Source organism: Stegostoma tigrinum, chromosome 27 (assembly GCF_030684315.1).
Source record: "Stegostoma tigrinum isolate sSteTig4 chromosome 27, sSteTig4.hap1, whole genome shotgun sequence".
Classification (NCBI taxonomy): domain Eukaryota; kingdom Metazoa; phylum Chordata; class Chondrichthyes; order Orectolobiformes; family Stegostomatidae; genus Stegostoma; species Stegostoma tigrinum.
This window is the reverse complement of record NC_081380.1, coordinates 45843114-45864367: the sequence shown is the minus strand read 5'-3', so window position 1 is coordinate 45864367 and position 21254 is coordinate 45843114. Positions and strand designations below refer to the sequence as shown.

General features: G+C 51.2%; 2 protein-coding genes across 2 annotated transcripts in view; one reads left to right on the top strand and one right to left on the bottom strand.

The window, feature by feature from the left end:
- LOC125464637 (ribosomal protein S6 kinase-related protein-like) overlaps positions 1-14332 on the top strand; it is a 35835-nt gene extending 21503 nt beyond the window's left edge. The window contains exon 11 of the mRNA XM_059655334.1: positions 14156-14332. The gene's annotated coding sequence lies outside the window, so the exon portion shown is untranslated. The remainder of the gene's footprint in view (positions 1-14155) is intronic.
- On the bottom strand, positions 5817-20704 carry LOC125464442 (pinopsin-like). The gene is made up of 5 exons (XM_059655435.1): positions 20359-20704; positions 16174-16356; positions 12547-12692; positions 7605-7844; positions 5817-6106 (listed from the first exon to the last, which is right to left on the bottom strand). Exons 1-5 carry the CDS (start codon positions 20702-20704, stop codon positions 5960-5962), a joined length of 1062 nt encoding a protein of 353 aa, XP_059511418.1. The 3' UTR covers positions 5817-5959.
- Positions 20705-21254: the final 550 nt, after the last annotated feature.

Here is a 21254-nt window from a genome sequence, read left to right as displayed (position 1 = left end):
CGGTGGGGATGGGTCTGTCACTGTGTAACACTGGGGTACAGTACCGGTGGGGACGGGTCTGTCACTGTGTAACACTAGGGTACAGTACCGGTGGGGACGGGTCTGTCGCTGTGTAACACTGGGGTACAGTACCGGTGGGGACGGGTCTGTCACTGTGTAACACTGGGGAACAGTACGTGGGGACGGGTCTGTCCCTGTGTAACACTGGGGTACAGTACCAGTGGGGACAGGTCTGTCACTGTGTAACACTGGGGTACAGACCCGGTGGGGACGGGTCTGTCACTGTGTAACACTGGGGTACAGTACCGGTGGGGACAGGTCTGTCACTGTATAACACTGGGGTACAGTACCGGTGGGGACGGGTCTGTCCCTGTGTAACACTGGGGTACAGTACCAGTGGGGACAGGTCTGTCACTGTGTAACACTGGGGTACAGACCCGGTGGGGACAGGTCTGTCACTGTGTAACACTGGGGTACAGTACCGGTGGGGACAGGTCTGTCACTGTGTAACACTGGGGTACAGTACCGGTGGGGACAGGTCTGTCACTGTGTAACACTGGGGTACAGTACCGGTGGGGACAGGTCTGTCACTGTGTAACACTGGGGAACAGTACGTGGGGACGGATCTGTCCCTGTGTAACACTGGGGTACAGTAGCAGTGGGGACGGGTCTGTCACTGTATAACACTGGGGTACAGTACTGGTGGGGACAGGTCTGTCACTGTGTAACACTGGGGTACAGTACTGGTGGTGACAGGTCTGTCACTGTATAACACTCGGGTACAGTACTGGTGGGGACAGGTCTGTCACTGTGTAACACTGGGGTACAGTACCGGTGGGGACAGGTCTGTCACTGTGTAACACTGGGGTACAGTACCGGTGGGGACAGGTCTGTCACTGTGTAACACTGGGGAACAGTATGTGGGGACGGGTCTGTCACTGTGTAACACTGGGGTACAGTACCGGTGGGGACGGGTCTGTCACTGTGTAATACTGGGGTACAGTACCAGTGGGGACAGGTCTGTCACTGTGTAACACTGGGGTACAGTACTGGTGGGGACAGGTCTGTCACTGTGTAACACTGGGGTACAGTACCGGTGGGGACAGGGTCTGTCACTGTGTAATACTGGGGTACAGTACCGGTGGGGACGGGTCTGTCACTGTGTAATACTGGGGTACAGTACCGGTGGGGATGGGTCTGTCACTGTGTAACACTGGGGTACGGTACCGGTGGGGACGGGTCTGTCACTGTATTACACTGGGGTACGGTACTGGTGGGGACGGGTCTGTCACTGTGTAACACTGGGGTACGGTACCGGTGGGGACGGGTCTGTCACTGTGTAACACTGGGGTACAGTACCGGTGGGGGACAGGTCTGTCACTGTGTAACACTGGGGTACAGTACCGGTGGGGACGGGTCTGTCACTGTGTAACACTGGGGTACGGTACCGGTGGGGACGGGTCTGTCACTGTATTACACTGGGGTACGGTACCGGTGGGGACGGGTCTGTCACTGTGTAACACTGGGGTACGGTACCGGTGGGGATGGGTCTGTCACTGTGTAACACTGGGGTACAGTACCGGTGGGGGACGGGTCTGTCACTGTCTAACACTGGGGTACAGTACCGGTGGGGACAGGTCTGTCACTGTGTAACACTGGGGTACGGTACCGGTGGGGACAGGTCTGTCACTGTGTAACACTGGGGTACAGTACCGGTGGGGGACGGGTCTGTCACTGTCTAACACTGGGGTACAGTACCGGTGGGGACAGGTCTGTCACTGTGTAACACTGGGGTACGGTACCGGTGGGGACGGGTCTGTCACTGTGTAACACTGGGGTACAGTACCTGTGGGGACAGGTCTGTCACTGTATAACACTGGGGTACAATAGCGGTGGGGACGGGTTTGTCACTTTGTAACACTGGGGTACAGTAGTGGTGGGGATGGGTCTGTCACTGTGTAACACTGGGGAACAGTACCGGTGGGGACAGGTCTGTCACTGTGTAACACTGGGGTACGGTACCGGTGGGGACGGGTCTGTCACTGTGTAACACTGGGGTACGGTACCGGTGGGGGACGGGTCTGTCACTGTGTAACACTGGGGTACAGTCCCGGTGGGGACGGGTCTGTCACTGGAAAACACTGGGGTACAGTCCCGGTGGGGACGGGTCTGTCACTGTGTAACACTGGGGTACAGTCCCGGTGGGGACGGGTCTGTCACTGTATAACATTGGGGTACAGTACCGGTGGGGACGGGTCTGTCACTGTATAACACTGGGGTACAGTCCCGGTGGGGACGGGTCTGTAACTGTGTAACACTGGGGTACAGTACCGGTGGGGACAGGTCTGTCACTGTGTAACACTGGGGTACAGTACCGGTGGGGACAGGTCTGTCACTGTATAACACTGGAGTACAGTACCGGTGGGTATGGGTCTGTCACTGTATAACACTGGGGTACGGTACCGGTGGGGACAGGTCTGTCACTGTGTAATACTGGGGTACGGTACCGGTGGGGACGGGTCTGTCTGGCTGATTCTGGATATTTTGTTGAAGAGCTGCTGGACGAACGCAGTGATGTCTTTGCTGTTGTGCCATGAGGGAGGTTGTCTGTAATGGTAATTCTTCTGGATTAGTAATCCAGGAGCACAGTCTAATGTTCTGGGGACAGAGGGTTGAATGTTCCGATATTTGAAACCATAGGAAGCTAGCCGAGCATAAACCATGTAACTTTTGTCAATTTGGTTGATTTATTGCTGTCACATGTACCGAGACACAGTAAGAAGTATTGTTCTGCATGCTAACCAGACAAATCGTACTTTACATAAGTACATGAGGGTGTAGAACATTGTGTTACAGCCACACAGCAAGTACAGAGAAAGAGCAACTCTAATATTTGAGAAGTCCATTCATTAGTCTGATAACAATGGAGAAGAAGCTGTTCTTGAATCTATGAGCATGTTTTCAAACTTTTGTATCCTCAACCCGATGGAAGTGGGTGTAAGAAAGTGTAACCGGGCAGGGAGGGCTCTTTGATGTTGGCAGTGGGAAATGTAGACGGAGTCTATAGAAGGAAGGTTGGTTTGTGCAATGGACTGGGCTGTGCTCCCCTCTCTGTAATTTCCTGCGGTCTTGCGCAGAGCAGTTCCATCCAATCTCGTTCACTAATTACAGCAGGAAGGAAAATCTGCCATCCTTACCTGGACTGGTCCACATGCGACTCCAGACCCACAGCAATGGGGTTGACTCTAATTGCCCCACGGACAGTTAAGAGACGGGTAATGTCTGCATTACATCAGCACACTTTTAAAAACACTCTCATTCTCAGTCTTGAGTGTGCTCGAGGTCTGAGCTCCCACATTTCTGTGGTGAGGAAATAGCCAAAGATTCATAGTTTTGAATAAAGAAATTTCCCTCACTGGCAGTGTTATTAAGGAGATAGATAATGCTGCCTGCAAACCAGTGCAGCTTGTAACAGAGTGAGAATCGTGGAGCTCGGTATAGTCAGGATGGGAAGGACAGACACCCTATCTTTCTAACTTTGTCATTCCCCCAGGAAAACAAGAATTAAAAGGAGGGGACAGCCAGCCAGCAGGGATTCCGAAGTCTGCTCCCTGTAATTTCCCACCCGGTCTAACCCCACTCTCTCCACCCGCCTCACTCCCCGCTCCCCGCTCCCTGTAATATCCCACCCAGTCTAATCCCACTCTCCCCCCTCACTCCCCGCTCCCTGTAATATCCCACCCAGTTAAATCCCACTCTTCCCCCTCACTCCCCGCTCCCTGTAATATCCCACCCAGTCTAATCCCACTCTCCCCCCTCACTCCCCGCACCCTTTAATATCCCACCCAGTCTAATCCCACTCTCCCCCCTCACTCCCCACTCCCTGTAATATCCCACCCAGTCTTATCCCACTCTTCCCCCCACCTCACTCCCTGCTCCCCGTAATATCCCACCCTCTCCACCCACCTCACTACCCGCTCCCTGTAATATCCCACCCAGTCTAATCCCACTCTCCTCCTCACTCCCTGCTCCCTTTAATATCCCACCAAGTCTAATCCCACTCTCCCCCCTCACTCCCCGCTCCCTTGAATATCCCACCCAGTCTAATCCCACTCTCCCCCCTCACTCCCCGCTCCCTGTAATATCCCAGCCAGTCTAATCCCACTCTCCCCCTCACTCCCCACTCCCTGTAATATCCCACCCAGTCTAATCCCACTCTTCCCCCCTCACTCCCCGCTCCCTTTAATATCCCACCCAGTCTAATCCCACTCTCCCCCTCACTCCCCGCTCCCTTTAATATCCCACCCAGTCTAATCCCACTCTCCCCCCTCACTCCCCGCTCCCTGTAATATCCCACCCAGCCTAATCCCACTCTCCCCCCCCCTTCACTACCCCTTTGAATGGGTTGGGTGAGGGTGGAAGTGTGGAAGCAGGTGTGTGGGGGTGAGGAATTGAAGATGGTGCTGGAGAGCTGACACTGAGCTGGGAGGAGTGTTGTGGTTGGTGTTGTGGGGGGTGGGAGCGAGCGATGCTGCAGGAGCTGGGTGTCTCTCCGAAGAGGTTTGTTGGGGTGGGGGAGTGTTTGGGCTGAATGTGGGGTTGGTGGTGTGGGCGGGAGTTAAGGTTGAGTTTGGGAGGGGCTTGAGGTGTGTTGGGGGGGTGCATGGTGTTGGAGGTGTGGTCGTGGGGGTTGGGGTGGTGGTGAAGGTTGGGTCGTGAGGAGTGCGCGGTGGTGAGGGTGGGGAGGTGGTGAAGGTGGGGTCGCGGGGGGGGTTGGGGAGGTGGTGAAAGTGGGGTTTCGGGTGGGTGGGGAGGTGGTGAAGGTGGGGTCGCGGGGGGGTGGGGAGGTGGTGAAGGTGGGGTCGCGAGGGGTTGGGGACGTGGTGAAGGTGGGGTCGCGAGGGGTTGGGGACGTGGTGAAGGTGGGGTCACAGGGGGGTTGGGGAGGTGGTGAAGGTGGGGTCGTGGGGGGCGTGGGGACGTGGTGAAGGTGGGGTCGCGGGGGGGTTGGGGACGTGGTGAAGGTGGGGTCGCGGGGGGGTGGGGAGGTGGTGAAGGTGGGGTCGCGGGGGGTTGGGGAGGTGGTGAAGGTGGGGTCGCGGGGGGGTTGGGGACGTGGTGAAGGTGGGGTCGCGGGGGGGTTGGGGACGTGGTGAAGGTGGGGTCACAGGGGGGTTGGGGAGGTGGTGAAGGTGGGGTCGCGGGGGGGTGGGGAGGTGGTGAAGGTGGGGTCGCGGGGGGTTGGGGAGGTGGTGAAGGTGAGGTTGCGGGGGGGTGGGGAGGTGGTGACATGGTGAAGGTGGGGTCGTGGGGGGGTTGGGGAGGTGGTGAAGGTGAGGTTGCGGGGGGGTGGGGAGGTGGTGAAGGTGGGGTCGCGGGGGGGTGGGGAGGTGGTGACATGGTGAAGGTGGGGTCGTGGGGGGGTTGGGGACGTGGTGAAGGTGAGGTTGCGGGGGGGTGGGGAGGTGGTAAAGGTGGGGTTGTGGTAGTGAGGGTAGGGTCTGGGGGGTGTGTGGTAGTGAGGGTGGAGTCGGGGGTGTGCGGTAGTGAGGGTGGAGTCTGGGGGAGTGGTGATGGTAAGGTCTGGGGTTGTGTGGTAGTGAGGGTGGGGTCTGCGGAGTGTGCGGTAGTGAGGGTGGGGTCTGCGGAGTGTGCGGTAGTGAGGGTGGGGTCTGCGGGTTGTGCAGTAGTGAGGGTGGGGTCTGGGGGGTGCAGTAGTGAGGGTGGGGTCTGGGGGAGTGGGGAGGGTGGGGTCTGGGGGGCAGCCTGTGTCCTGAGTGGAGCCTGCCTGAGGGACAGCCCAGCGGCCCCAGCGTGTTCCCAGACAGTGACAGCAAACTGCCGAGCGCTGGCCCCCACCTGAGGAAGAGACGGGAGGCTATGGCAGTGAGAGGTGAGGGGATGCCAGTACGGGTTGAGCTGGGTCCCAGAGCTCCCCAGCCCCTCACCCCAAGGCACCTCAGGCCGGTGTAATTCTGTTACCCCGTTCCCCTCCCTCAGAAAAGTTTGTAGCTTCAGTGCAGTTCCGGCTGGTGGATGTCGATGAGGTTGCGTCACCCTCCGAGAACCTCCCGCAGCACAGGGTCGTCAGCAAACATGAGCGGAACTGGGCAAGGCACACAAACAGGAAAGTCAGCAAGCCATAGAGCACACAACCAGGCTTACAGGATGGAGAGAGAGAACCAACTAATATCATCATACATCCCTGATGCTGCTCTGAACTCTCCTCGTGACAGAAAGCAGCTGCAACTGATATTTATACACTGTACCACCTAATGTCATAGAGCACTTCACTTATCTTCTAAAAGAAAGCAAAGACGCTGAGCTACACAAGGTGCTATCAGGAGAATTTTTAAAGGGGGATCAGTGTGTGTCTGGCTGGGCCCACCATTTATTGTCCATCCCTAATTGCCCCCCCCTCGCTTTGGGAAGGTCGGGGTGAGCTGCCTTCTAGAATTGCTGCAGTCCATGTGCTGTGGCTTGACCCACAATGCCCTTAGGCAGGGAATTCCAGGATTTTGACCCAGCGACAGCGGGAATGGTGATATGTTTCCGAGTCAGGATGGTGAGGGGCTCGGAGGAGAACCTGTAGATGATGGTGTTCCCATGTACCTGCTGCCCATGTCTGTCCAGAGATCATAGGGGGGAAGGTGCTGGCCTAGTGGTATTATTGCTGGACTGTTAATCCAAAGACCCAGATAATGTTCTGGGGACATGGGTTCGAATTCTGTGGCAGATGATGGAATATGAATTCAATAAATTATTAGAATTAAAAGTCTAATGATGACTGTGAATCTATTGTCAATTATCAGAAAAACCCATCTGGTTCACTAATGTCCCTTTAGGGAAGGAAACTGCCATCCTTACCTGGTCTAGCCTACATGTGACTCCAGACCCACAGCAATGTGGTTGACTCCTAACTGCCCTCTGGGCAATAAATGCTGCCTATGGGTGGGGTCATGAAGCCTCAAGTGGATTTGAAAGCAGGGATTTGTAAAGTGGCGGTGTTGCTTACTGAGCCCAGGGAGGGTGGTAAATAGGACTTTGTGCAAGTTTGGGCATCAACTGTGGGATGTTGGATGGATTCATTTAATGGGGAGGCAGAAGATGGGAGACCAGCAAGAGGCGTATTGGAACAATCAGGTTTAGAGGGAGGAAAGTATGAGTCTATGGGACTCCCATTCCCCAATTTCTGTCACATTCACAACTTTGAGGAGAGTTCTGGAGCATCACATGATCAAATCCTTGGTTGCCAGATTCCCCCAGACGTGCCAGAGATTAGTTGATAAATCTCCTCCAAAACTCTGCAGCAAGCAAGGACATGGAGAAGAAAGGCAGAATGGTTTTTATTCTCTTTGAACATGAGTATTGACAATTAAAAACTGATGGGGGCTAAGACAGGAATTCTCTAATTGCATTATGGAGAGGTGGGGCTTGATAGTGACCATTGACAGGAGAATGAAGTGGTAGGGCTGAGGGCAGCCAGATTCCTGTGATGAAATCGCCAGGAATCCATTGGAGTGGAGTTGGCAACAGCTAACTCATTACACACTTGGTTCAAACATGAGTGAAAAGAAGAGAACATGGAGGAGAATGGTTCCTACCTGTTTGTTCATGAAGACATAGATGATGGGGTTGTAAACGGTGGCAGTCTTTGAGAAATAGGATGGCATGGATGCCAAGGTTGGGTGAATCACAATGTCCTTATCCACAGCAACAACCAGAGCAAAGGTTGTATAAGGGAGCCAGCAGATCAAAAAAGCCATCACCATGGCCACTACCATGCGGCTCACCTCTCGTTCTGCTCGCTGTGTCGTCTGACACTCTTTCTGTTGCTGAGCAGCCTGCGGAAGGAAGCAGTGAACGTAAGTACCAGGAGTAGGCCAGTCAACCCCTGCTCTGCCACGGCTGATCTTGTCTCCTGCCCGCCAGCCGTAACCCTTCAACCCAGGAGCCACCCGCAATTGTGAATTCCACACATTCATGACCCTTTGAGAGAAGGAATTCCTCATCATCTCTGTTTTAAATCTGCCCTCCCCTTCATGGATCTTTAAAAGTTTCCCAATTTTCCAGCCTACCACCCACTTTTGCGGTATGGTATGCATCAGATTTCGTCTTGATGTCATCTTTTACTTCATTGCTTAGCCATGGGTGTTTCTTTCTCCCCTGTTTAACAATCTTGCTTCCTCTCTAGAACATAATTTAGTTGGAAGTAATTGACTATCTCCTTCAATCAACAGCCATCTCATATCCTATCTGCCCAGTTTTCCTGCATAGTTCACAAGGACCAGATCTGTCACAGGGTCATAGAACATAGAAAAGTACAGCACAGTACAGGCCCTTCGGCCCACAATGTTGTGCCGTGGAATAATCCTCATCCAAAAATAAAATAACCTAACCTACATTCCCCTCAATTCGCTGCTGTCCATGAGCATGTCCAGCAGTTGCTTAAATGTCACTAATGACTCCGCTTCCACGACTTCGACTGGCAAACTATTCCATGCGCTCACAACTCTCTGGATGAAGAACCTCCCTCTGACGTCTCCTCTATACCTTCCTCCTAACACCTTGAAACTATGACCCCTCGTAGCAGTCAATCCTGCCCTGGGGAAAAGTCTGGCTATCGACTCTATACGTGCCTCTCATTACCTTGTACACCTCGATCAGGTCACCTCTCTTCCTCCTTCTCTCCAGACAGAAAAGTCCGAGTTCAGTCAACCTCTCCTCGTAAGACAAGCCCTCCAATCCAGGCAGCATCCTGGTAAACCTCCTTTGCACCCTCTCCAAAGCCTCCACATCTTTCCTATAATAGGGTGACCAGAACTGGACACAATATTCCAAGTGTGGTCTCACCAGGGTTTTGTAGAGCTGCAGCATAACCTCGCGGCTCTTAAACTCGATCCCCCTGTTAATGAAAGCCAAAACACCATATGCTTTCTTAACAACCTTATCCACTTGTGTAGCAACTTTGAGGGAGCTATGCACTTGAACACCAAGGTCCCGCTGTTCCTCCACACTTCCGAGAATCCTTCCTTTAATCCTATATTCAGCATTTAAGTTCGACCTTCCAAAATGCATCACTTCGCATTTATCCAGATTGAACTTCATCTGCCATTTCTCAGCCCAGCTCTGCATTCTGTAAATGTCTCGCTGAAGCCTGCAATAGCCCTCGATACTATCAACGGCACCTCCAACCTTTGTGTCATCAGCAAACATACTAACCCGCCCCTCAACCTCCTCATCCAAGTCATTTATAAAAACTACAAAGAGCAGAGGCCCAAGAACAGAGCCCCTGTGGGACACCACTCAGCACTGACCTCCAGGCAGAATACTTACCATATACAGCCACTCTCTGCCTCCTGTCAGCCAACCAATTCTGAATCCAGACAGCCAAATCATCCTGTATCCCATACCTCCTGACTTTGTGAATGAGCCTGCCGTGGGGAACCTTATCAAATGCCTTGCTGAAGTCCATGTACACCACATCCACTGCTTGACCCTCGTCAACCTGTCTCGTGACTTCCTGAAGGAACTCAATAAGACTTGTAAGGCATGACCTGCCCCTCACAAAGCCATGCTGACTCCCTTTAATCACGCTATGCTTTTCCAAATAGTCATAAATCCTATCCCTCAGAATTCTTTCCAAAACCTTGCTGACCACAGACGTAAGACTGACTGGTCTGTAATTTCCAGGGATTTCCCTATTCCCTTTCTTGAAAAGAGGAACAACATTTGCCTTCCTCCAGTCTTCCGGTACGACTCCCATGGAGAGTCATAGAGCTGTGCAGCCTGGAAACAGACCCTTTGGACCAACTCGTCCATGCTGACCAGATATCCTAAATCAATCTAGTCCCATTTGCCAGCATTTGGCCTGTATCCCTCTAAACCCTTCCTATCCATGTCCCCATCCGGATGCCTTTTACATGCTGTAACTGTACCAGCCACCACCACTTCCTCTGGCAGCTCCTTCCATACACGCACCACCCTCTGTGTGAAAAAGTTGCCCCTCAGGTCCCTTTTAAATCTTTCCCCTCTCACCTTAAACCTATGCCCCTCTCATTTTGGACCCCCCCCCCCACCCTGGGGTAAAGACCTTGTCTATTCACTCAATCACCACCTCTCAAGATTTTATAAACCTCTATAAGGTCACCCCTCAGCATCTGACACTCCAGGGAAAATAGTCCCAGTCTGTTCAGCCTCTCCTTGTAGCTCAAACACTCCCACCCTGTCAACATCCTTGTAAATCTTTTCAGAACATTTTGAAGTTTTACACCATCCTCCCTACAGCAGGGAGACCAGAACTGAATGCACTATTCCAATAGTGACCTAATCAATGTCCTGTATACTCACAACATGACCTCCCAACTCCTATACTCAATGCATTGACCAATAAAGGCAAGCATACCAAATACCACCTTCACTACCCTGTCCACCTGCAACTCCACATGTCCTCACGTCAATGGAAGTAGCTTTGTTTAATTCTAAAGCACTAGTGTGGGACTCCAGTTTCTCCCCCTCCAACTGAAATTCTAGCATGCTGCGATCACTCTTCCCCAGAGGATTCTTTACTGTGAAATCATTGATTAATTCCACCTCATTACACAAATCAAATTAAGAGGAAGGTTCACCAGACCCAGAAGCGTTATCTCTGATTTTTCTGCACAGATGCTGCCAGACCTGCTGAGCTTTTCCAACAACTTCTGTTTTTGTTCCAGAATAACCTGCTCTCTGATTGGTTCTTAGGGCAGAATATTTTGGAACCAATCTCTAAAATATTCAGTGAACTTTCCTTTAAGGCTAATTGGATTAACCCAGGCTATATGCATATTAATATCACCTCCTGATTATTGTTACATCCCTTACCAGCCTGGCATATTTACTGAGTGATATCATGTGCCACTGAGGATCTACTGTGTGAGAATCTATACATTACTTCCACCAAGCAGCTCTTTCCCTTGGGCTATTTCTCATCTTTACCCAGTCGGATTCCATATTTTGATCTGCAGTGCTGATATTATTTCTCACTGATCCCTCCTTTACTGACGAAGCTACACCACCACCTTCTGCCACCTGTCAAACCAACACCATTTAGAATCTTCTCAAAGAAATGAAATTCATCAAGATCAGAGAAATAAGCACTGTCCCCCATCAAACACTCCCAGGACAGGGACTGCACGGGGTTAGACACAGAGTAAAGCTTCCTCTACACTGTCCCCATCAAACACTCCCAGGACAGGGACAACACGGGGTTAGATACAGAGTAAAGCTCTCTCTGCACAGTCCCTTGTCAAACACTCCCAGGACATGGACAACACGGGGTTAGATACAGAGTAAAGCTCCCTCTGCACAGTCCCCTGTCAAACACTCCCAGGACAGGGACAACATGGGGTTAGATACAGAGTAAAGCTCCCCGTACACCGCACTCCATCAAACATTCCCAGGACAGGGACAGCACGGAGTTAGATACAGAGTAAAGCTCCCTCTGCACTGTCCCTGACATCAAACACTCAGAGACAGCATGGGGTTACATATGAAGTAAAGCTCCCTCTATACTGTTCCCCATCAAATACTCCCAGGGCAGGGACAGCACGGGGTTAGATACAGAGAAAAGCTCCCTCTACACTGTCCCCCATCAAACAATGTACAGGATGAAGCAGCCAGTGTGGGACTGAAGTTGCACGTGGCTAGGCCTATGCTGTAGGCTTGTGTGAGGAGCGTGAGTAAACTGGATGGGTGTGTATGTCATTGGGTTACTGTCCCATCCCCACTGACTCTCACATTCACTGAATACACCTCCTTCCAGTGGGTTTCTGTGGGGAGAGGGGCTGCCAGCTGCAGAGGTGCCCTGGGGAAGGGTCTGAGGGTGTGGGACAGAGGGACAGGAGGCAATGGGGGGTAGGGAGTACTCAGCAAGTGGGAGAGGTTTGGAAGCCTCTTCCGGAAACAGCAGTGGATGCTGGTTCAGTTGCTCATTTTTAGTTGGAGATAATTTTTGTTGTGCAAAGATATTCAAGGATATGGACAAAAAGGGAAGTAGCGAGTTTTGAGAAGATTTGTAGCTCAGGTTGAGTTTCTGGATGTGAGTTTGCTGGCTGAGCTGGAAGGTTAGTTTTCAGACGTTTCGTCACCATTCTAGGTAACATCATCAGTGAAAAAGGGAGGTATATGGAGTTAGGCCACAGATCAGGCTCAAGGGGCTGAATGGCCTACCCCCGCCTGTATGTTGCTATGAGTTGTGGGTACATGAGGAAGCAGGACAAGATGAATGGTCTGTCTGCCATTCCCTGTCAAACTTGGCCAGGGCCAGGACCTGGGGAAGTGCCCAAGTGTCTGGGGTGCGGATAGAGTGTAGACAAACAGAGCAGCAAGGACCTCCCCACCCCCACCCCCACCCCCACCCCCACCCCCTACCCTCACCCCCACCCTCACCCCCACCCCCCACCCCCACCCCCACCCTCACCCCCACCCCCACCCCCCACCCTCACCCTCACCCCCACCCCCCACCCTCACCCCCACCCCCACCCTCACCCTCACCCCCATACTCACAGCTCGGAGAACCACCACCAAACTAACATAAGAGAAGATGATCAGGCTCAAGGGCATCATGAAGCAGGTAACAAAGAGAGCGACCACATAACTGTTGTTGCTACTCCCTCCCGTGTACCAGTTTGGTCCACAAGATGTTCGCAAACCTAATGACCAGAAAAGAGATGGTTTTAATAACTGACCTGTCACTGTACAGGCACAGAGTACAGGGTACACAGTACAGGCACAGTCAGCCAGTACACAGTACAGGCACACTTAGCCAGTACACAGTACAGGCACACTTAGCCAGTACACAGTACAGGCACAGAGTACAGGGTACACAGTACAGGCACAGTCAGCCAGTACACAGTACAGGCACAGGGTACACAGTACAGGCACAGTCAGCCAGTACACAGTACAGGCACACTTAGCCAGTACACAGTACAGGCACAGAGTACAGGGTACACAGTATAGGCACAGTCAGCCAGTACACAGTACAGGCACAGGGTACACAGTACAGGCACACTAAGCCAATACACAGTACAGGCACACTAAGCCAATACACAGTATAGACACATTTAGCCAGTACACAGCACAGGCACAAGAGTACAGGGTACACAGTACAGGCACACTTAGCCAGTACACAGTACAGGCACAGGGTACACAGTGCAGGCACAGTCAGCCAGTACACAGTACACACACACTAAGCCAGTATATTAGTACAGGCACAGGGTACACAGTACAGGCACAGAATACAATGTACACAGTACAAGGCACATACAGTCAATACACAGTACAGACACAGACTACAATGTACACAGTACAGACACAGAGTACAGGGCACACACAGGCAGTGCTCCGTACAGGCACCGAGCACGGTATAAACAGTACAGGCACAGAGTCAGTACAGGCACAGCATACAGTACAGGCACACAGTACCATGTACACAGTCTGAATACATACTGTGATTATCCACTACAAGCACATTCTAAAAGCACACATTGTGTGGGTATAGCCCCTGCCTGACAAATTGGAAAATTGTCCATTGAGGAGTTGGGACGTCATGTTGAGGTTGTATAGGAAGTTTGTGAGGTCTCTTCTGGAATACTGTGTGCAGTTCTAGTCATCCTGTTACAAGAAAGATATTATGAAACTGGAACAGGTTCAGAAAAGATTTACCAGGATGTTGCCAGGAATGGAGGGTTTGAGTTAGGCTGTGACTTTTTCACTGGAGTGTCGGAGAATGAGGGTGACCTTACAGAGATTATTAAAATCATAAGGGATATAGATAGGGTGAATGACAGGGGACGGCGAAGTTCAAAACTAGAGGGCATAGGTTTAAGGTGAGAGGGACAAGATTTTAAAGGTAATCAGAGGGGCAACATTTTAACACAGAGGGTGGTTTGAGTGTGGAACGAACTGCCAGAAGAAGTGGTAGATGTGGATATGGGTACAACATTTAAAAAGTGTTGGACAGGAAGATGAATAGCAAAGGTTCAGAGGAATATGGGCCGAACGCAGGTGAAAGGGATTAGTTTAGTTTGGGAAGGCTGGTCAGCGCAGGCAATGCTGTACGACTATATTGTCAGTATACTATGTGAGCATGTAATGCAGATTGTCTCGGATACAGGCTCTTCACAGCCTCCTGAAGGACAGCAGAAGCGGGGAAAATGAGAAGATTTCACACCTACTGGGTACAGTTCTGGCTGCCCTGCTAGAGGAAGAATGTCATTAAATTGGAAGTTTAAAAACACTGCACCTGACGAAGGAGCAATGCTCCGAAAGTTTGTGATTTCGAATAAACCTGTTGGACTAAAACCTGGTGTCTTTGGCTTTTCTACATTAGAAAAAGGTACAGAAAAGGTTACTCCAGGCCTGACACATCAGCTTTTGTGCTCCTGAGATGCTGCTTGGCCTGCTGTGTTCATCCGGCTCCACACTTTGTCATCTCTGAAATGGTTTACCAGGACTGGAAGGCAGAGACTAGGGAAAATGAACAGCATCAGGAGTAACAATGTACAGCAAACTCCTAGGAGTAACAGTTTGAAACTGGGGAGGTTATTTATGATGTTGAGGAATAAATAGGACACCTAGGGAGATCTCCCAGTCTCCCTCAGGACAATGCCGTGGAATCTTTCCCATCACTGTGAGAGGGGGCAGATTCACGCCTCCTTTAACATCCCCGTTCCAACAGGGCAGCACTCCCCCGGTACTGCACTGGCTGGGGTGGTCCAGACCACGAGCTCAAGTCTTTAACAGGCTTTTGAACCAGAACCTTCTGGCTCACACCTACAGAGTAGCTCACTGAGCATGGAGATAAAAGGAAGGGGGAAACATTAACTCTACCCTCAGAGAGATGTTCTTCAGGAGCATCCCATGGGTCTCAGACTGGATTGTTGCAGAAATCATGAAGGAATAGGGAGAGCTGGAGAAAGGACGGAAATTATCCTCTAGGGTGATACCAGAATTGAGAGGTTCTGCCTCCCACGAGAGATTGAAGAGATTGGGATAGTTTTCCTGGAAAAGAGAAGAGCGGGAGGTGACCCGATCAAGGTCTTTAAGATTATAACAGGGCTTGACACAGTTACTGTGGAGAAACTGGGTCATAAGTGTAAGTTAGAGGCAGTCAGCAATTCAGGAAAATACTCCTTTCGCAAAGAGGGTTTAAATTGTGGAACTGGGGTGTGCAGGAAAAGGTTGGAGCGATGTATATTATAGATACAATGAACAGGAAGCTGAGTAAATGCACGAGGGAGAAAGGAACAGAATAATATGGTGAGAGGAAGAGAGGGTGGGAAGGAGCCTGTGTGGAACAAAAATGCTAGCATGGAGCAGATGGGCTGAATGGTCTGTTTCTGTGCAGGGAATTATCTATGGTTGTCTATCCGAGGGGGTAGGGTATGGTCGGATTGTGAGTCCATTTCAGACTGAAATGGATCGATCTTTGGACAAAGGGAATGTGCGGGTAGAGTGGGACGGTGGATCTGAGGTAAAAGGTCACCCATGATCTTATTGGACAGTGCAGGAAGGGGCTGAATGGCCTGCTGCTGCTGTGAGTGTTTTGTTTTGTAAAGAACAGTCTAGCACAAGAGGCCCTTTGATCCACTAAAACCTGTGCTGACACACAATACCTTTCTGAAGTACAAACCCATTGCCTCTCCATGGTCTGTGTCCCTCTATTCGCTGCCTATTCCTGTCACTGCAAAACATTACTGTTGTATTCACCTCCACCAACTCCCCTGGCAGCACATTCCAGGCACCTGCCACCCTCTGTGTAAAAATCTCCTCGAAACGTACCCCTTTTTACCTTAAACCTATGTCCCCTAATAAATGACATTTCTACGCTGGGAAAAAAGTCTCTGACCATCCATTCTATCCCTGCCTCTCGCCATTTGGTAAAGTCCTGTTGGGTCATCCCTCAGCCTTCAACATTCAAGTGGAAACAAACCACATGTGTCCGACCTCTGCTCATAGTGAGTACCCTCCAAACCAGCAACATTTTATTCAGCTGTTTCTGCACCCTCTGCAAAGTCTCTGTGTCTTTTGTATAGTGGGGCGACCAGAACTGTGTACAATAGATGTAAATGGTTTGTCCATTGTGTTTGAGGTGGCTGTGTGCCCAGAATATTTGCCCCCACCTTGTCTTACCCTCAGGTACATAACTACACCAGCCTAGGAGAGGAGGCATGGTCCATAGCAATGACCAGGTCCAGGTGAAGACACAGCCCCACACTGCATGCCTCTGTTGGAAGCGGAAATCGCCCATCGGTTTGCAAATGATGATGTACCGCTCGAAAGCCAGGATCGCCAGTGACCACAGTCCGACAATACCTGTCAGGGGCAACAAACAAGACAACTGAGTTGCTCCCCTTTTATAGACCATAGAGCATAGATAATTGAACATAGAAGAGCATAGACCATAGAACATAGAGCATAGAACAGTACAACAAAGTTCAGCCCCTTTGGCCCACGATGTTCGTGCTGACCTTTTATTCCTCCTAAGATCAATCTATCCTGCATTTTACTATCCTCCATGTGCCTACCCAAGAGTTGCTTAAAAGTCTATAAAAGTACCTGAGCGCACTACCAGCGCTGGCAGCACATTCCTCACGCCCGCCACTCTCTGTCACTTGTGTCACCCTCTAAGCCCTCGCTGACAGCTTGAGCTAGCATGGTGATTCTGCCCAAAGTCCTCGCCCTGACACCCCCCCCTCAGGTTTTGTTGCTGATAAGCCCCAAGCCAGGGTGTGAGTTCTCATCTCTGTTCGTGAACAGTGTCCACTCACTTCCTGAAGGGAGTTTTCGGGCATCCTCCAGACTCCTGGAAACACTGGATATCTTCTCCATGAGTCGCCATTAATCACATGGAAAACACATCCGTACTGTTCCCAACAACCAGTCCATTGGCAGAGGTTTGGGACATTCATCAAATAGTGGGATCAGAAAGGACGAGGTCAGCGGACACATAGGAAAACCATCACCCTGCAAGTCCCCCTCTGGGCCACTCCCCATCCTTACCTTTTTAATTCAATCACAGGATGAGGGGCGTCGCTGGCCAGGCAGCATTTACTGCCCATCCCTAATTGCCCAGAGGGCAGCTGAGAGTCAACAACATTGCTGTGGGTCTGGAGTCACATGTAGGCCAGACCAGGTAAGGATGGCAGTTTCCTTCCCAAAAGGACACCAGTCAACCAAGGGGGTTTTTCTGACAATTGACAATGGATTCACGGTCATCATTAGACTCTTAATTCCAGGTATTTACGGAATTCAAATTCTACCAGCTGCCGAGGCAGGATTCGAACCTGGGTCTCTGGATTAACAGCCCATTAATAATACCACTAGGTCAATGCCTCCCCCTAAGTACTTGCAAACATATTGCCGTTCCTTCGTTGTCGCTGGGTCAAAATCCCGGAATTCCCTCCCCAATGGACATTGTGGACAGCACATGAGTTGCAGTGGGTCAAGAAGGCAGCTCACCACCACCTTCTCAAGGGGCAACTAGGGACGGAAAATAAATGCTCTTGCCCACTAGAGATGGGGCTGATTACCCCATTTTGTAACTGTTAGCTTTGGCCCAGCTAAACCTGGGCGACAAGTCACAAAGTGGTTAACAGCTCCAAACAGTGATGGGAAAAGCAAATGGAATTTGCCTCGAGAATAAAAATGACACTTCTGTTAGACAGACCCGTATCCCCCTGCACCGATTACCCCCCCAGCTCTGGGCTCCGTCCGCACCGATTACCCCCCCAGCTCTGGGCTCCGTCCGCACCGATTACCCCCCCAGCTCTGGGCTCCGTCCGCACCGATTACCCCCCCAGCTCTGGACTCCGTCCGCACTGATTACCCCCCCAGTTCTACACACTTCAGCCCAATAAGGTGAAACCAAGGCTGGAAGTGACACAACAGAGTCTCAGCAGAATGATGTAATTATATCACTTTGATGGGCATCAGGGGGTTAAATGGGGAAATCAGCTTAACTTTGAAATCTATCCAAGGTGAGGGAGTTATCCGATCTGATCTGAATAGATCTCAAACAAAAAAAAACACAAATGATTGTGGATGCAGGAGATCAGGAACAAAAACAGAAATTGCTGGAAAAGCTCAGCAGGTCTGACAGTGTCTGTGGAGAGAAATCAGGGTTAACGTTTCAGGGCCAGTGACCCTTCCTCACAAACAGATGATAGCCAATAGCAAGTTGGTACCTCTGCTGATGATGGGATGCTTTGGAAGTCGGGGAGTAAATGATAGATGGGGATGGAGCCCAGAGAGAGAGAAGAACAGTTGGACAGACAGGAGTGGGCAATGATCAGCCTGGGAAAAGGAATTGCTGCTAATGGAGACAGCAGGAACTGCAAATGCTGGAGTATCTGAGATAACAAGGTGTGGAGCTGGATGAACACAGCAGGCCAAGCAGCATCAGAGGAGCAGGAAAGCTGACGTTTCGGGCCTCAACCCTTCTCCAGAAATACTCAGCTGTTACCTCAGCTGCTAATGGAGACTGTAGGTGGCTGACAGTGAGTTGTGTGTAATTGCAGGCTATGTGGTAACAAGGCCTGGTGTGTGGGGTGGTGGGTGGGACATGGGAGAGTTTAGGCCTTAAAATTGTTGAACTCAATATTGAACCCGGAGGTAGACACAGGTGGAAAATGAAGTGTTGTTCCTCCAGCTTGCGTTGAGCTTCACTGGAAAACTGCAGCAAACTGGAGGCAGGGATATTGGCCAGGGAGCAGGGTAGTGCATTGAAGTGGCAGGCAATGGGTAGCTCAGGGTCTTTTTTGTAGAACATAGATGTTCTGCGAAGTGGTCACCCAGTCTACGCTTCGTTTCCCCAGTGTAGAGGAGGCCACATTGTGAGCAGCGAACACAGTAGAGTAGATTTTGGGAAGTGCAAGTGAAGTGTTGCTTCACCTGGAAGGTATGTTTGGGCCCTTGGATACTGAGGAGGGAGGAGGTGAATGGGCAGGTGTTGCACCTTCACCGGTTACAGGGGATGGTGCCGTAGGGCTATGGGGAGGTGTTGGGGGTGAACCAAGGTGTCCTGGAGGGAACAATCCCAGTGGAAGGCAGACAAGGGAGGGGAGGGGAATACGTGTCTGGTGGTGGCATCTTGCTGGAGGTGGTGGAAATGGCGTCTGACGAACTTCTGGATGTGGATGTGGGTGGGATGGTTGGTGAGGATAAGGGGGAACCTATCGCTGTTGCGGGAGGGAAGAGAAGGGGTGAGGGCAGAAGTGCGGGAGATGGGTCGGACCTGGTTGAGAGACCTGTTGACAACGGAGCTGGGGTATCCTCGGTTGAGGAAGAAGGTGGAAATTTCGGAGGCTCCCTTGTCGAAGTTGGCCTCATCCGAACATATGCGCCGGAAACGGAGGAACTGAGAGAATGGGATGGAGTCTTTACAGGGAGTGGGGTGTGAGGATGTATCGTCCAGTTAGCTGTGGGAGTCGGTGGGTTTGTGATGGATATTAGTGGCCAGTCTATCCCCAGGAATAGAAGCATAAATGTCGAGGAATGGAAGGGAGGAGTCAGAGGTAGGCCAGGTGAAAGTGAGGGCAGGGTGGAAATTGGAGGTGAAATTGATGAAGTTTTCCAATTATAGACGGGAGAGGGAAGCAGCCCCGATGATATCATCGACATAAAGGAGAAAGAGTTGTGGGTGGGGGCTGGAAAAGGACTGGAACAAGGAATGTTCCATGTAGCCTGTGAGGAGACAGGCATAACCAGGACAACCCCTCGTACCTGAAGAAAATGAGAGGAGTTAGAAGAGAAATTGTTCAGGGTGAGAACAAACTCGGAGGAGGGTGGTGGTTAATGGGGATGCTTCAGGCTGGAAGAAGCATACAGCCCAAAGACCATCCTGGTGGGGAATGGGCGTGTAAAGGGATTACACGTCCATAGTAAAGAGGAGGTGGCTGCAACCTGTGAACAGGAAATTATGAAACTAATGTGAAGCATCAGACGATTCGAAGATGTAAGTGGGAGGGAACTGGGCAATGGGAGAGAAGATCGAGATGAAGCCGGAAGAGATGAGTTCCACGGGGCACAAGCAGGCAGAAACAATGGGGTCTGCCAGGCAGACCTATCTGTGGATTTTGGGAAGGAGAGGGAAGCTGGGTGTGTGGGATTGGGAGAATGAAGGAGCTGTGTTGCTGACACTCTTGGGACACAATAGGGATCATGCCAACTCCATACAACCAATCTCCCCCCAGTTCCAGTACTGAGTGTAGGAGAACTCGGACCTAGGGATTTTTGGGAAGAGGTGGTGGGTTTGGGGGTTGGAGGAGAAAGGGGGAATCTCAGGAGAATCTTGGGGAGAAATGGAGGCAGACTCACCTGTCAAAGACACCATAAAACCCTCGAACTGACACATGGTGTGTCCCAGAGTGAAGTACCCATCAATGTTGTTGGAAAAACTGATGGTACTGCCAAAAAAAGTGACCATCAGGTCTGCCACAGCCAGGTTCACCAGGATGTAGTTGAGAGGAGATCGTAGCCTCTTGTATCTGACTGACACTAGGATGACCATCCCATTCATGAAGGAGGCTAGGATGACCACAGTGCCCATCAGAATGGCCACGGCAATGTAGGTGCCCCTCGGGGCAATGTGCGGCCACTGAGGACCATCGAATGCACCGATGGTCACATTGGGCACACGAATGGGGGCGTTGGAGAAACCCATCGACGTTCAGAGAAACCTGACGCTGTTAGTTCTCTCTGAGCCTGGACTGACCCGACCTTAACTGGCCATCAGACTGCAGCGTGCTGTCAGTGTGCTTTCCTACACCTGATTATAAAGGTGAAACAGCTTAGCTTCACCATCAACTCAATCTCCCTCCCCGACGCACTGCTATCTTTCTTAACCTCAATCTAAAGTAACCAGCTGCTACAGGAGGATTTGTTTTGAAAGTGGTTTCATTAATCAGGATTCACAGAGTCTGTTTCTAATTCCTCTTCATCACCCTGAGTCCACGCAGAGTCCTGACTATTCCTTCACTTTCTCTGCTGGAGTGGTGGGGTTAACGTGTGGGAGTAGAACTGTCTCTCACACGCACACACACACACACTTGTTCTCACACTCACACATGCAGACGCACAATCTCACATTCACTCTCTAACAGCACATAAAGAAAATGGTCGTGGTGGTTGGAGGTTAATCATCTCAGCTCCAGGAGATCTCTGCAGGAATTCCTCAGGGTAGTGTCCTCGGCCCAACCATCTTCAGCTGCTTC